This window comes from Symphalangus syndactylus, chromosome 10, assembly GCF_028878055.3.
Source record: "Symphalangus syndactylus isolate Jambi chromosome 10, NHGRI_mSymSyn1-v2.1_pri, whole genome shotgun sequence".
NCBI lineage: Eukaryota > Metazoa > Chordata > Mammalia > Primates > Hylobatidae > Symphalangus > Symphalangus syndactylus.
Window position 1 is genome coordinate 109,058,390 of NC_072432.2, and position 16,236 is coordinate 109,074,625.

Here is a 16,236-nt window from a genome sequence, read left to right on the forward strand (position 1 = left end):
TTGGAAATTTACATCTATTCTTAAAAAACAAGATTTATACTACTAGTTCAGTAGAATATAGTAAACATATAAACTTACATATCTTACCAATACATTTCCAGAAGGTGGAGAATGTAGGGATTTATTTTCCTGTGGCAATTTAGAAATGAATGCAGGAGATTCATCTTCTACCTCCTCCAAAACAACAATACACACTCGACTCATTCGATCTTTTAAAACACTAAATTCCAAGCTATGTGATAAAAGTCACAGTTGGAAGAGCACAAGTAGTTTTTCCTCCTCTTCTGTACAACACTTACAAACATTCTCTGAACAGCACAGCTGGTTTTTTTTTTTTTTTTAAAGTTAATAAGTACTACTGGAAAAAGTTTAAAATTATGACTACATAATTGGTAACTTCCTAAATATAACGAAATTCTATTATTTCTGTTGGATTACTGCAATACTTAAGAAGAAATTTCACACCAACATGTCAATAACTAAAACTGAGTCCAAGCTCACTTAAAAATATTTTTCCTCTACCAAAATAGTCTTATTGCTCTATCTCTGAAATTTACTTGCACAAAACAATCATTGTTTTTGGTGATACAACACCACACAATATAGAATGAAATGAGAAACAACTGCTGTGACAGAGATGATCACAGTGATACCCACTCTTGCCTGCAAGGTCATATAATTACCAGTAGATGTTTTGCTTATAATTGAAAATAAAAAATAAAATCTCACTATTCTGTTTCCACTTCTAATTTGTCTTCATTTCTTCATCACTGGTTTAATGCAGATACCATTCACAGAAAAAAAGATCTAGAGCTCAGCACAAATCCTGAAAATGAAGCTCAGAGGTTAACAATTCTTTTAGTGTTTGGGAAAAGGGCAAAAAAAAAAGAAAAAGAAAAAGAAAAAAAAACCACTCTGCATTAATAGCAAAGCTGCAGTACATTTACATGTGATGAGTCAGACCACAAGAGACAATATGACTCTTGGTACTAGAATACAGCTTGATTAATCCAGATTTCCCACATAATAGAAGAAACACAGTTAGCTTTATTCCCGTCGATAGCATAAGCAAGGCAGAGCATTCATTCTTTCTCTATCAGGCAGTTGTCTGTGGCTGCTCCAGCAAAAGGGCACAGGCACCAGGCAGAAATGGTGTTAGTGGAGAATCCTAGTAGAACAAGCAGGCTGTGAAGGAATTAGAAGGCATTTGAGCTCAAATTACTGCTTCAGGCTTTTTGTTTTCTTCAAAAAAAAAAGAGGGAGAAAAAAAAACATAGTAGTTTATCATTCCAGTGTTTCCTTTGATCTCCACATGAATACAGCTTCCATTAAACAGTCTTCATTCAGAGAAAAAAACAGCAGACTGTGCATCTTCTTTGAGCCAACTACTTTATTCAATCATCTGCCTCTTTGCCAATATAGTTTCCTTCCACTGTGAAAACCGCCACAGTTATCCTTTTCAGATTTCAAATGCTTTCCTGTTCCTCAGATGATCTTGCAAAACACCACTGACATCCCCAAATGAGTAGGTCCTTAAAAAATATCTATAGAACCTCAGTATCGGTCCCACAGAAGCATTCCAACGGAGCAACAGTCTGAAGAGCAAAGACTGCAGACCCGCAGGATGAAATGCCTAGTAATGCTCACATGTTACACTTACCAGAGATCTGAGCTACTGCTCGGGATGTAACTTCCTCTAGCAGGAGAAAAAAATAGTGCATTTGGACAGCCTTCACAATTAGAAGGTTCATGCCAGTTCTGTGACTAATCCAGATCAAACTAAAAAATTCTATAACTGAAAAATGAGTGCGCTTTTAACATTTTCCACTAAAAGCCACAAGGAAATCTGGTGTACTGCCTCTGCTGACTAACAGTGGTTTTAGCAAGTAAACAATTCCAAACGGCTTAACTGCTTTCGTGTGTTACAATAAAGCAAATGTTTAACCCTATAATGACAGTTGCAGTAAGAATATGCCTGCAATGGACTCATAAAAAAGGTTTAAAGATGGAGAAATATTTTATGAGATCATAAAAACCATGAAATTGTTTTATTCATATTTTTACCAAATCAGTTTTAATCTGCCAGGTGTATTCTATTTTCTAGAATGCAAAGTTTAAACAAATGAAATTTAAGATTGTCTAATAATTTCTAAATTGGTGAATTTAATCAATCATTGATTCATATTTTAAAGGGAAAAGCAAAAATTTCATAATGTAGAAATCCTAACTCTAAAATTATATAAATCATTTGATTTTTCACTGAAGAAATAAAATAATCCTCCCTTCCCATTTGGATAGGGAATAAAGCCTTAAAAATCTGTTAAAGAGGTACATGAAAAAAAAATGTCCTTCGTCCTGAATTACCTATGTCAAAAGGGCACGGGATAATGCAAATAATCTCTCTCCCTATAAATTTCCCAAAGCCACAAATAAATATCAAAACCAATCATTTCATAGTTTTTTTTTCTTCTTTCTCTGTTTACCCAACATGGGGGATATTTCTCAAGAGAAAACTTACAAAGAAAATACCATGGTCCCCCTTCAATCTGTGTTCTTCATATTAACTAGTATTTTTATTAATAAACATAATAATAAACATAATAATAGTTACTTTTGAACATCTGTGACATGCTATGTGCTGTACATTCTCATTTAATACAATAACCTTGCTATATTCCCATTATAGTGGGAAAAACAGACTCAGAAATGATGTATTTTACCCAAAGTTGTATAAATTAATAAAGTTGTGTGTTATTTCAAACACATACTCTTTCTAATGTATTCTGCTATCACTGAGTACACACACATACAGACACACTCTCTTCTCCCCACTCATCTCCAGATCTTTGCAACCTATAATAACTAGCTTATAAAAGTGATCTTAACAGGTAACTTACAAAGGTTGTGAAAAGTTTAGATAACAAAGGAATATACTATTTATTGCTATATTCTAAAACGAGTTATTTTTAAATGTGTACTTCAAAGCAAGTCTTAAAACCATAAAAAGAAAAAAAACAAAAAATCCCAGCATGATACAAATATAAGAATGTCAGAATTTAAAACAAGAACCATTGAAAGCTATAAAATATATCAATCTATGGAAGAAGCAATAACTCTAACATATTTGTACCAATTAAAACATGCTAACAATTCATTAGTTATATTTTAAAATATATAAAATACTTTTATGCCAAATTAAAGGTATGTAAATATTGAACATACATCAATTATGTTATCCATCTCCACAAGGCTGAATCAAAAATATCTTAATATTTGAAATATCTGAAAGTGAAACAACTATAGTAACAATATCCTGTATTTCATCTTCAGGGTTCCCAAGCCCCCAAAGCAAAATCTGTTTTTATCTTAACAATCTTAACTTGTTCCAAAGTATCTAGTACCTAAGTTCACCTACTTAGACTTAAGCAGGTACATCCTGTTTCTTGTTCCAAGTCAACCACCACACTTAGGTCTTTTCCAACTAGAAAGCAAACTCCTTGAAGGCAGGGACTGTGTTACATACATATTGTTTCCTTCCACTTTCTTCTACCTATAAATAATTTCATTGAAATGAATTCTATCGTCACAAGACTCTGGGAGGGTGGAGATTTATAAACAAGAATAGTGGGGGTGTGTTGGTATACATACATTTTAACCAGAAAATATAGGCGGCATTAACGTGCAACAAAGTGAGCCTCATATCTCTAATAAGTGAACAATTAAAATTTCAGAAGCTGACAGGAATAAAACAAAGGTATGGAGTGATGGTTAAAACTAAGGGCTCAGGAGTCAGCCCACCTTAAGTTCAATTCTGATTCCATCATTTCCTAGCTGTGTCCTTGGACAAACCACTTAAATTCCCTGAGCCTAAATTTCTTGACACTTATATAAGAAAAACAATAACCTGCAGAGATTTTTATGTAAGAGAAACACTACAGTGCTTGAGAATGTAGGCTATTTTGTAGTCAAATTGCCTGAAGTTCTAATCCAGGCTTCCCACTAACCTAATTTTGGGATCCTGGGCTACTCCCTTATTTAGTAACCTCTCTGTGCTCATTTTAACATCTATTAAATGACATTAACAATTTACTTCATAGTGTTGTGAAATCTAAACAAGATAACCTTATTGTTATGGATATTTGGGATAGCTGAATGATATCCCTTGTGAAGCCAATGAGTGGATCAAAGGCTATTAAACTCCTCCTCCCCTTGACCCAGTACAAGTGAGGTAATTCAGATTAATGTCTGGAGATCCCATTCAGCTGCCAAGTCCCCAAACTTTTCAATGGTTTCTTGAGAGTCTGCTAAAAGCTCGTTTTAGACTCTAGTAACTAGACAAGCACATACTAAGTGTTAATTGGGGAGAGGGAGCAGTAAACTTAGGCAAGAAAGACTACAGGTTCTTCCATTCTTCTACCTTCACTAGATTTTACAGTTTAGGGACTGTATAATTCCTTTGGGAAAAAGGATAGAAAGTACTAGCCCATTGTATATTATAAAATCAAAAGCAGATAAAAAATATTAAGAGAACTATGTCAGTTTTTAAATTATTTAAATTAGCAGCACTGTTTTGTGTCTTCTTCTATTGAATAAGACAGGCTCCTACCCTCAAGGAACTCACGTGTTAAAGGAAAAGGAGACAAGTGAATATTCAAGAACTTAGAAACAGAGAAAGTACTTCTGATAAAAAATTACTGATAAAGATTGTGCAAACTGTAAGTTCAACATCTTTTTCCACTTAGAGAAATATCAAGGGGATGTGGTTTTTTTCTTTGCTATTTATTTATTAGGCCATATTAGATTAAGTTTTTAACAAGCTAACAAGTTCAACTCTGACAGCTTTATAATCCTTCTATTCTTTATACTAAAATGTATCCTATCAAGAGCTTACTCCTACTATTAATAGAATCACACAATGGTAAAGCTGGCTTAAACCTTTTTACTGATTATAAAAACATTAAGTCACTGGAAGATAATTTTTGGATTCCTAATTGTTACACCTGAATTTCTTTTTTTGACACAAATGATTTTTCCTTTCTGCAACAAGATCCAACCTCAACCTCACCTTTTCTCTTACACATCTGTGAACTCCATATTATCATAGAATAGAATACTCAGGGTATATTAAGTGGCTACTCTGTGCCAAGTTAACAAGCTCGTCTCTGAGTATTTGAAAATAAAAAGCTTGTGGTGAAAGATGGTAAGGAAGTGGGTTCAAACAATGTTTCAGAAAAGATTTCTGACAGATCAAGAATCCTCACCAATCTTCTTGAGCTATGCCTCATCTATCCATATACTTTAGGAAAAAAAAGTCTTATGAATAGAGTTAAAAGAAAATGAGGTAGAGGGTGAGGGGGGAGAAATCAAGGAATAGCTGCTTTCTAGGCTACACAAGCCAGAATCTATGCAATTATCTATGTGATTATTAGAGCCACTGCAAGAAAGTCACTAAATATTTAAAACACAACTCAAAATCCTCATAATAGATCAGATTTAACTCTCTGCAGGCAATATATTTATGATCCAGGACACTTATTTTTTATGCAGTCATAATGCCAAAATGGCCATTAACCAATACCGTTTGACAATCTCAAGTGGTTTGATCCCACTGGTACGTTACATTCATAATAATAAATTGTTAACCCTTCCAATATTAATAGTACTGTATACTGCAGATTGTTAGCACATTCTAATATTACATGCGTTTTCTGCAGAGATCTGTATTTTGTGTCCATTCCTCCAGGCTTCCGTTCCAGCTTTAGGAAAGTACAGAGCCTCACATGATAAAGACTTCATTTCTCAGCTCTCTTGTAGCTAGGAGCTACATGAAAAAGTTTGACTAAAATTTTAAGTAGGTGTTGTGTGCCTTCCAGAAATCTTTCTTAAAGACCAACTAGCATATTCAGCTTGCTTCCTGGAACAAAGATGATTGGCCACTATCTTAAACCAAACAAGGACCACAGTCTAGTGTAGTAAAACTACAACGCTAGAAGGGAGCTGGGTCTTTGAGGACTTTGCCAAACAGAACTGCCATACAAGCCTTGGACTGTCTACTTTCTGACTTTTACATTAGAGAGAAATAAAAAGTCCTGCCTTGTTTAAGAAACTGTAATTTTGCATCTCTGGTACTTGGAGCTGAGCCTAACTCTAAATGATAATCTTACTCTTCCTTTAATTATCTATGAGTGGACATATATCCTTCCAGCCCTGTTCTTCCAACATCCATACTCCAGTACAATGTGGCTACTTAAATCTTCAATAAATAAAATGAGTTAGAAACTTGAGCTGTAACATATTGTACTAGAAACAATAATAAGAAATCTGCTGGAAAATAATTCATATTTTCCTGGATAAGCTAAGGACAATCAGAGGAGAGAGAAAGAGATGGAAACAGTTACCACAAATATTCTCAGTGATCTTCAGCCACCATTTTGGTGGGTACTGTTATCAAATCTCTAAATGAGAAACAGAGGCACAGTAACACCTAGTCATCCAATCACTCATCTGCCCCATTCATTCACCTAGTATATATTCATCTACTATGTGTCAGACTTTCTGCCAAGCTGAGAAAATAAAATTATGAATAGTCAATCCTTGTTCTAATGAACCACACACACAAATAAATACTATATGACTGCAACTGTGATAAGTTCTCGAATAAAAAAAAATGTCTGAAAGACAAGGAACTAATGGGTGGCCCATGTGGCTGGGCAAGCAATCATGAGGGACAATATCATATGCAGTTGGAGAAGTGGGTATGGTCATGTGATAGAGAGGCCTTGTAAACCAAGTTCTAAAGTTTGTATTTTTCATTAATTGAGAGCTCATTAAAAATTTTTAATTAAGGAAGTCATGATTTGCTTTTGCTTTAAAAACATTATGTGGCTTTGATATGAAGAACGGATTAAAGGGGTAGAAGAATGGAAGCCAAAGGACTAGTTAGGAGACTACTGCAGTAATCCAACAGAGTGGGTGATCTGAATTAGGACATGACCATATAGATGGAGAGATAGAAATATATTTTAGAGGCCAGGCACGGTGGCTCACGCCTGTAATCCCAGCACTTTGGGAGGCCAAGGCGGGCGGATCACGAGGTCAGGAGTTTGAGACCAGCCTGACCAACGTGGTGAAACCCCGTCTCTATTAAAAATACAAAAATTAGCCGGGTGTGGTGGCGTGTGCCTGTAATCCCAGCTACTCAGGAGGCTGAGGCAGGAGAATCGCTTGAACCTGGGAGGTGGAGGCTGTAATGAGCGGAGATCACACCACTGCACTCCAGCCTGGCGACAGAGCGAGACTCCATCTAAAAAAAAAAAAAAGAAATATATTTTAGAAATAGGATTTATAGGACATGTTAATAGACTGGATATAAGAGTGATGGAGAAGATGATAATCACAAACCTCCCAGGTTTTTGACTTAAGCAACCAGTGCTTATTGGAGTTTAAGAAATTTGGGACTTTTTTAGTTTCAAAATTTATACAATGAAGAATGTTACTTGTTACATCAATATCTAAGGTGCATTTCATGTTCTCAAACTCTGTTTTACACTTAATACAGAGCCCATTATCTTAGCATCTACCCTCATGACTTCTAAATGAAATGTTAACTATCCCAAAGTTGCCTACATCTAGGTGAATATAAAAAAATTCATAAAGAATGGTGAGATCTGGCTCAATTCTACTCAATCCAGTACACTGAAATTATCTAAAAATCTTTGGCAAGAATACCTTACTTTTTAAAACACTCACCAAAAATACCACAGCACTGATTAAACAAATATTAGACATTCATATCTCTACTATACATACCACGCCAAGGAATTATAAGGTATCATATATCACCTTCAAACTCCTTATGCAACTTAAATATGGTATTATGCATACATGTAAAAATCTAACCGGTACAAGATAAAGACACAAAAGATAGTAAAAGACAATATATACTGAAAGCTGAGATATAGACTATACCTGCTACCAAGTCCATCATAGGAAAGAGTGTAGCATGTGAAGTTATTAATTGTAACTGACATATACAGATACCTTCTAACTGTCCATTCTCTAAAAAAAAAATGGATATTTTAATAAAACTCTCCCTAAACCTCATCATTTTGCTCCTCCTTTAATTTATAGGAAGGGTGCTTTCTCAAAGAAATCAATGGTCTGCTAGTTAGAACATTCCATGTAAAAACTCTATCACATTTTTCAGAAAATGTTTGAAGATTTAAAACTATCATTTATAATATACAATTGTTAAAAATGAGTATGAGTGAGTGTTGAGTAGTTAAAAGCAATGGCTCATGGTGTCTAGGATAGGTAAGAACAAACATACAGAAGCAAAGGTAATTACAGCAAATGAGACAAGTTGTAGGATGTGGTCATTGCAGTGGTTAGAGCCAAGTGGAGGTGATTACAGCCAAGTACAGATGACTGCTGGTGTAGAGGTTGTTAAATAGTTAAGTATGTTCAAAATGTCATCTACAAAGAAATGAAATCACCTAGATGACAGACAAACACGATCCAGATGTAGAACTGGGGAATGAGATTTGACAGATGATAGCAACAAGAAATAGAAAGATTACCTAGCCAAATGGTATGTGCCTCAAAGGAAGGAAAGTTTTTATAGACAGGCAGACTAGTAACATTTTAACACTACAATGGGGGACTAGAAGAATGCTGACTTTGCTCTCTTTCCTCCTCCCAACACACATGTACTTACGTAGCACGTACTTATGAAAACAGAGTTTCACTGACTTTTCCAAGTAAGTGTAGATGCAAGAGTTACACATATAAACTTAAGGTTTAAATCAATATTTAGATGACTATTTTTAGATTTCAGCCTTAAGATAATTACTTCCTTCCAAAAGAATGTAAGTAAAAAATTCAACAGGCCAAACTAACACAGGTTAGTTTTCTAGAATACACCTAATATGCCAAAACTAATGAAGAAAGGGAGAAAAACTACTCTGTTAGCAAGTATGTAGTACTGCATTTAAGTAATGTCTTTAAAAGTTAGGTTATTTTCTTCATAATTTTGATTACCTTGAGAAGCAGTTTGAAATTAAGGAAAAGGACTCATCATTTTAGAGGTCTTTTTTTAAAGTTGTGATACTTTTTAAAATATCCTAGTCAATCTGATTAGTAAAATTTTTAGCTAAGATATGTGATGAGTAGTATCTCTGACATACAACTTATGTTCCATCAGGCCAAGGATAAGCACATTCTCTGAAATCTACATTATTATTTGCAAAGTTAATTATTGTTCAGCAACTGTATCAAAGACAATTTAGCCCTCATATTAAAATCAGTTGAGTGTAAAATTTTTATTTTAAACAGGCTGAAAAAAAAAAGATTGAGGAAAGATTATGTGCAATTCATTCTGGTTTTTACAATGCGGTGACACCAGAGTAAATGTAGTATGAAGTTACTGCACTTTAAAAGCTGAAGGGAGAAAATTTTCAGTTTTAAAATAAGTTGCTATGGTTACAATGTTTACCTTTATAAGCAATAATTATGTGAGATGTCCAAGGAATTCCCAAAAGTACAGTAAGATCAGTATCTGAAGTGTACATTCGTTATTTCACAAACAAACTGAACCCAACTGCATACATCACTTCTGTTTCAAAGTGGCTATCATTTGGGAAATACTAAAAAAAAATGATTCATGTCTTTCTGAACCATATTGGAGTGGAGACAAAAATACTGACCATAGCTATTTTTAAATTCAAGTAATGACTCAGATAGTTTTAGTTCCTTTTATCAAAGAGTGCTGTAATTTTACATAGCAACTTCTATTGTTGAAAGAAGGAAGGTATGTTTGTAATGTGTCTCAGGTGTGGAGTTTCTTTTATACATAAATTTTCACACCTTTGATAAACTTTTAAAAAGCCATGCTTGTAACAATATTAATTCAGAGTAAAACAATGTCAACTCCTTTAGCTGTAGACAGTTTTGAACTTCTTAAATGGGAAGAAGAGGCCCCTGTAAGAATTGATAATTAATTAGCCCATTCCTAACGAGGTTGTTAAATCTGTTATCAGTTACTGTATTGTAGAAATTTTTTGTGTGTCTGTGTTTTATATCTAGAACATTCAGTTTTGTAAGACTACTTATAAAACTTTCAACCCAATATAGCTGATCTTAAAATTAGACGCTCATCATTATCTCTTAGAAGGCAGCTATGCTCACCACTATACCAACACTGCTGCCATCATCACATCTTTTTTTTTTTTGAGACAGAGTCTCACTCTGTCGCCCAGGCTGGAGTGTAGTGGCATGATCTCGGCTCACTGCAACCTCCACCTCCTGGGTTCAAGTGATTCTCCTGCCTCAGCCTCCCAAGTAGCTGGGATTACAGGCGCAGACCACCACGCCCAGCTAATTTTTGTATTTTTAGTAAAGACAGCATTTCACCATTTTGGCCAGGCTGCTCTTGAACTCCTGACCTCAAGTGATCCGCCCACCTTGGACTCCCAAAGTGTTAGGATTACAGGCATGAGCCACCACATCCGGCCCATCACGACATCTTAATGGGCCTTCCACCAGTGTCTACTTTCTATGTAATAGAATATTAAACACATTTGTTAATATTAGGGCTATCCTAAACCAAAAATAATTTATAAAATAACGTATTACTCTCAACTGGCTTAAACAAAGGGATTATCATCACAAACATCAAGAATTAAAATAAGGTGGCTTTAGGGTGATTGATTCAGTTATCCAATGCCATCATATATGACCTAGGCTCCTTTCAGCTTTTCCCTCTGTCAGACTCAGCAAGAACCTTAGGATAACTCCCTTCATAGCCACATGTTAATTGTTATACTTCATGGGATCCTATTAAACACATATTGTCATGCAGTAGAAGTGGGAATATCCTTCCATGTCTCCCTTTTCAGGTATGAGGAAGACTCCTAGAAGCCCCACAACCTGACTTTCCCTGAAATGCAAAGGGCCAGGCTTTGATCACATGTCCCTTCCCAAACGAATCACTATCAGGCAGAATAGGATTACCCTGGTTAGCTTATAATATTCGGGATTTCCCCAAGTGATGTGGGATAGACGTGGACATACAAACAAAACTGGGGGTAAGCATGCAAGAAGGAAGAGGGTAATTGCCAGTCAGCAGACAACCAACAGTATGCTATGTATTACATAGAAAAATTCAACCTTGACATTTTCTTACAGTAGTTTAGTTTTCCCACCATCATGAATTAATCACAACACACTTGTACTAGAAGACACTTTGCAGGCTCTAAAGATTTTTTTAAATGGAAAAAAATCAATCAGTAATTCATCTTAAAAACACTGAAGGAAATCATTTTATAAATGCCATGGACATACAAGAAAAATGTCAAACATAAGAAAACAGAATACTTCAGGATGAAATAGTAAAATACACCTTCATTTTGACCTGTTAAAATGATAGTTTTATCTCCAAAATGTTTCCTATTAATCTCATCTTCCTTCTCTATGAAATGCAAGGCTAATTACTAGACACTAGGCAGACTACCACTAGAGTAATGAAACTAGAATACCTTCAAGAAGGGCAGCCAGTATAATGCATAATCTAGAAACCATGTCATAAAGGGTTGATAAAGCTGAAGATATTGTTTGAAAAGGAATCAGGGAGAACATGACAACTTTAAAATATCTGAAGTACTGTCACTGTGAAGACAATTACACAGTTTTAGAGATAAAAAGCTAAATCGATGAATAATAAACAGGAAGATGAAATGTTTCAATATAAGATAATACATTCATCTGGCATTTTTCAGTCTGAAGGCATAACAAGGCTGGCTACTCATATGGGGCAGGGATGAACATCCCAGGTAACCTGAATAGCTACTATGGTTGTAGGCACTTTATGTACCTTCATTTAATTCTAACAACATGCCTGCAAACTAGTTTTTAATCCCAATTTCACAGACAAAAAATCTGAGTTGGACAAATTAAATACTGGAAATCCCAAGGCTAAGCAGTAGGGAAAACTGGATTCTAACCCAGACCCATCTGTCTCCAAAGCTTAGCTCTTCCCACACACCAGACACCTAAGATAAGTTAAATTAGCAGTTGTTAAGGAAGCAAATGGGGTTTTTGAGCTGGTGAGAACCAAATATCAACTGATTTGAAGTCCTATTCAAAATTAAGATGCCAGAAATGAAGTATTACTTCCTTCCATTTGACCAATACCTTCTAGTTTAAGAATGTTTCACATCGATCTTCCCATCGGTTCCTCAGAGCAATGCTTTAAGGTAAGTTGGAGAGAGGCCTTATTCCCTGGCTTTCTGCCTCAGAGAGGAAAAAAAGAAAACAAAGATAAATCCTATCAACTTCCCTCTGCTTTGTCTCCAAACATATTTGTATTTTCAACTTTTTCTCTATGATCTTTCATTTATTCAATAGTCATCTTTCATTTATTAAGTACTTACATCGCAGCCATCAAATCTTTAAGACTTTGCAGTCTAATGGGACGACCTTGTAGCTGCAGAGGAAAACGTTCATTCAAGACTGTATCTCTCTTCTAATAGACCTTACTTTTTCAATTCTGATTCCTTTCTTACATAGCTTTGGTTTAATCTTCTGTTCCTTTATTTTGGCCTATAGAAAGCTTTCCTGCCTCCTCACCAAGCTACCACTCCTTCTTTTTGTTTGTTTGTTTTTAATTGTTTCCACCCACTGCAATCTAGCTTTCCACCAATCAAATGAAATTGCTCCAAGGTCACCAATGATAATTTATTACAAAATCATCATTATTCTCAACTACTCTACAATATTGGGCAGCAATGACCTTTAATAACCTCTCCTCTTGTGGTGTCCATTCACCTATTTTTCTGGTCCCTTTTCTGGTCCTTTTCACTTGGTTTTTCTTCTACCCACCCCCCCGCCCGCCACCCGCCTTTTTTTCTAGCTCCTTTTAATCTCTTTTTGGACAATCTCATGTCAAAATTCTACTTATCATCTGTAGTCCACTTCCCCAAAGTGTTCTTTTTCTGAATTCCCATGTTGGTTAATAGTAATGGCATCACCATGTACAAAGTAGCTCAACACACAGTAGCCTTCCCTTACTACATCTCCCATTTTTAGTCAGTCACCAAGTTCTATGCATTTTACATAAAGTTTTCCTAAACTCTTTTCTTCACAGTGACCTAATTCAAACCCACTTCAGTCCTCACCTAAGCTATCATAACCACCTCCTAACTAGCCTCTCAACTGTTGACTCTCCTTCTACTTCTATACATCCTTGTAGCAGACACAGGTACTTTCACACAAATCCTTTCCTTTAAGGAGTGCCTCTGGTCTTGAGACATACAAGAAACCCAAGCCTGACCAGAGCACTACCAACCCCTAGCAACATGTCTCGTTCAGGAAAGAGCACATCACTGAAACTACACAATGTCTTCCTCAGGACTTCGCTTTCCTGCCAAGGCTATCAGGGAAAAATACTCTCTTTTCTTTCGGAATTGTGAGGACACAATCCCAGTAAGCAAAAACTGCTCATAGGAGGAATGAAAGAATGGGGAAGGATGGGAAACCCACTGTCACCAAGTCCTGGATCTAGCTCTGCTTGCCTGGCCAGTAAATATACTTTTGCATTTAAGCCAATTTGAGTTGGATTTCTGTCATTTGTAACCAAAAGTCCTGATTAACAATTATCTATACCACCAGTTACTTTTCTAAATCATAGATAAAATGCTGTCTACTTTTATTTAGTCAATTAAATTTTGTTTGAGTATGCTATACTAAAGACTTCCAGCAGCCTGCCTTTAAGTTTCACATATATCAATGTGCTTGTTGCAATTCAAATATACCACGCCACTTCATGCAGCTATGCCCTTGCAGATGCTGTTTCCTCTGCCTAGCATATCCCCCTCCCACCTCCTCATCCACAAAATGTATAGGTTTGCATAAAATAAGGTGGAAAATTAGACAGCAGCGAGATCATGAAGGGCGTTGAATGACACAGAGTAAATACATTTTAACCTATAGAATTTTAAGGCAAAAAGTTATAAAATAAGACTTGTATCTTAAAGAACTCACTATGCATACAGTGTCAGGATGACCTAAAAATAAGATGATACTAAAGGCAGAGAAAACAGTTAGTAGGCTATCACAATTAGTTTAAACCAGAGGCCATGTAGGATGGTGAAACAGTAAACTGGGACAACTTCTCTGGGGGAAAAAAAAAAACTTGCCAACAGCTATCAATACCATTGGTAAGTCTTTCAAACTTTAGCATTTCTACTTGCAGGAATTGAGACATAAGAAAATAATGTGAGGCCTATAAAAATTTACATATCAAGATTTCAGTGAAGCATTATTTACAACAAAAGATTGAAAATTTAAATGCTGAACAATAAAATGATTTAAAATATAGTATATATCACACAGTGAAACTGTATCTAATATTTAAAAATAAAATCTTTAAAGAATTTCTAAAACATGGGATATACTAAAAAATGTTATATGGAATACAACACTGCAGTATATACAAAATAATCTTAATTATGTTAAATAGAAGAGGTTTTTTTCTTTTTCATTTTTAGCATCAACACTAGATGAGTTAGGTCAGTGGCAGGATTATGAGTAATTTGTTCTCTCCTTTTTTTTTTTCCCTAAGTAACATTGTCCTTAGCCACGATCCTTATTTGCTAAACAAAATCACGACTTTATAGGTAAGAAAAATACGGCCTAGAGTGGTTACATGACAAAGTTCACATTCTAAGAGTTAAGACCAAAACTTGAACACTGCCTATGTGAAGACTCACTGCCAAAAAGCAAACCTGCAAAGCCAAAGTCATTTAACCCATAACTCCTGTGAGCCTGAGACTCAAAGGCAAACGAAGCCTACTGTGAGTGACTTTAAACTTGCTAAGCTACAATCCCCTCTAAATTCATAACTCAAAAGCTATAATACAGCAAATGAAGAGCAGACTACAGAACAGGGTAGTTTAAGATGCTTGTTTTTATGACTTTATTTTTTATATAAATAACCCTACAAAGAACAGAAAAGGAAATAACAGCACAACAGACTGGAGAAACAAGGCCTCAGAGTAAGTTGTTAAGGGACACTGTTATTCTAGAGTCTGTTTTATTTTGATGATCTTTAAAAGAATAAGAGAATGCTTTATTAGATGAAATTATTTCCCTGAATTAAGATCTCCATAATATGTTACAATCACAAATAGACTCTATAGACTTAAGTACTCAACTCATTTAAGTAGGGTAGCTAACAAAAAGTCATTTGGTAGCTAAAAAAGCAGAATTTGAAAATAGTATTTGTGAAATAAAAGGGCTTCAGTGAAAGGAGTTTGAACAGCTACTGGATAGGAGAAAAGACAAAATAATTACCAGGGACAATTTTTCTTTATTTTGAGATAGAGTCTTGCTCTGTTGCCCAGGCTGGAGTGCAGTGGCACAATCTCAGCTCACTGCAACCTCCGTCTCCCGGGTTCAAGCGATTCTCCTGCCTCAGCCTCCCGAGTAGCTGGGACTGCAGGTGCGCGCCACCATGCCCAGCTAATTTTTGTATTTTTGGTAGAGACGGGATTTCACCATGTTGGCCAGGATGGTCTTGATCTCTTGACCTCGTGATCCGCCCACCTCGGCCTCCCAAAGCGCTGGGATTACAGGCGTGAGCCACTGCGCCTGGCCAGGGACAATTTTTTTAAAACCTTTATTTTAACCTTATAAATTAAGAAACTGTGGTTTTTCTATAGATGCCATGTAAATGATAGTACCACCTAAAAAGTTAATACATTTAAAATGTTTCTAAGCCAGGCACAGTGGCTCACGCCTGTAATCCCAGCACTTTGGGAGGTCAAAGTGGGTGGATCACTTCAGTTAGGAGTTCAAGACCAGTCTGGCCAACACAGCAATACCCCATCTTTACTAAAAACAGAAAAATTAGCCAGGCATGGTGGTGCACACCTGTAGTCCCAGCTACTCAGGAGGCTGAGGTGGGAGAATCGCTTGAACCCAGGAGGCTGAGGTTGCAGTGAGCTGAGATTGAGGCACTGCACTCCAGCCTGGGCAACAGAGTGAGACTCTGGCAAAAAAAAAAAAAAAAAAAAAAAAAAAAACCCAAAGCAACAATCAAATGTTTCTAAGGTGATAATCAAAGATGGCATCATAGAGCTGGGCACAGCGGTGTACACCTATAGTCCCAGCTACTCGGGAGGCTGAGATGGGAAACTATACCACTATCTTAATTTCATTGTTTTTTAAATGAATTTTCAA

General features: G+C 35.8%; 1 protein-coding gene across 10 annotated transcripts in view; it reads right to left on the bottom strand.

Moving 5' to 3' along the window:
* Positions 1-16,236, bottom strand: part of ANKRD28 (ankyrin repeat domain 28) — a 205,222-nt gene that overhangs the window by 134,909 nt on the left and 54,077 nt on the right. For 3 of the 10 annotated variants that reach the window (XR_008660509.2, XM_055295483.2, XM_055295481.2), the window contains exon 1: positions 88-2,996. The exons of 4 other annotated variants lie outside the window; for them this stretch is intronic. Coding sequence is in view for 4 of the 6 variants with exons in the window: in XM_055295483.2 (XP_055151458.1) it covers positions 88-204 (117 nt within the window). In the remaining 2 variants the exon portion in view is untranslated. Of the gene's footprint in view, positions 1-78; positions 2,997-12,189; positions 12,285-16,236 lie in introns of those variants that run through there. 3 more of the 10 variants (XM_055295482.2, XM_055295480.2, XM_055295484.2) reach the window with 2 other exon arrangements.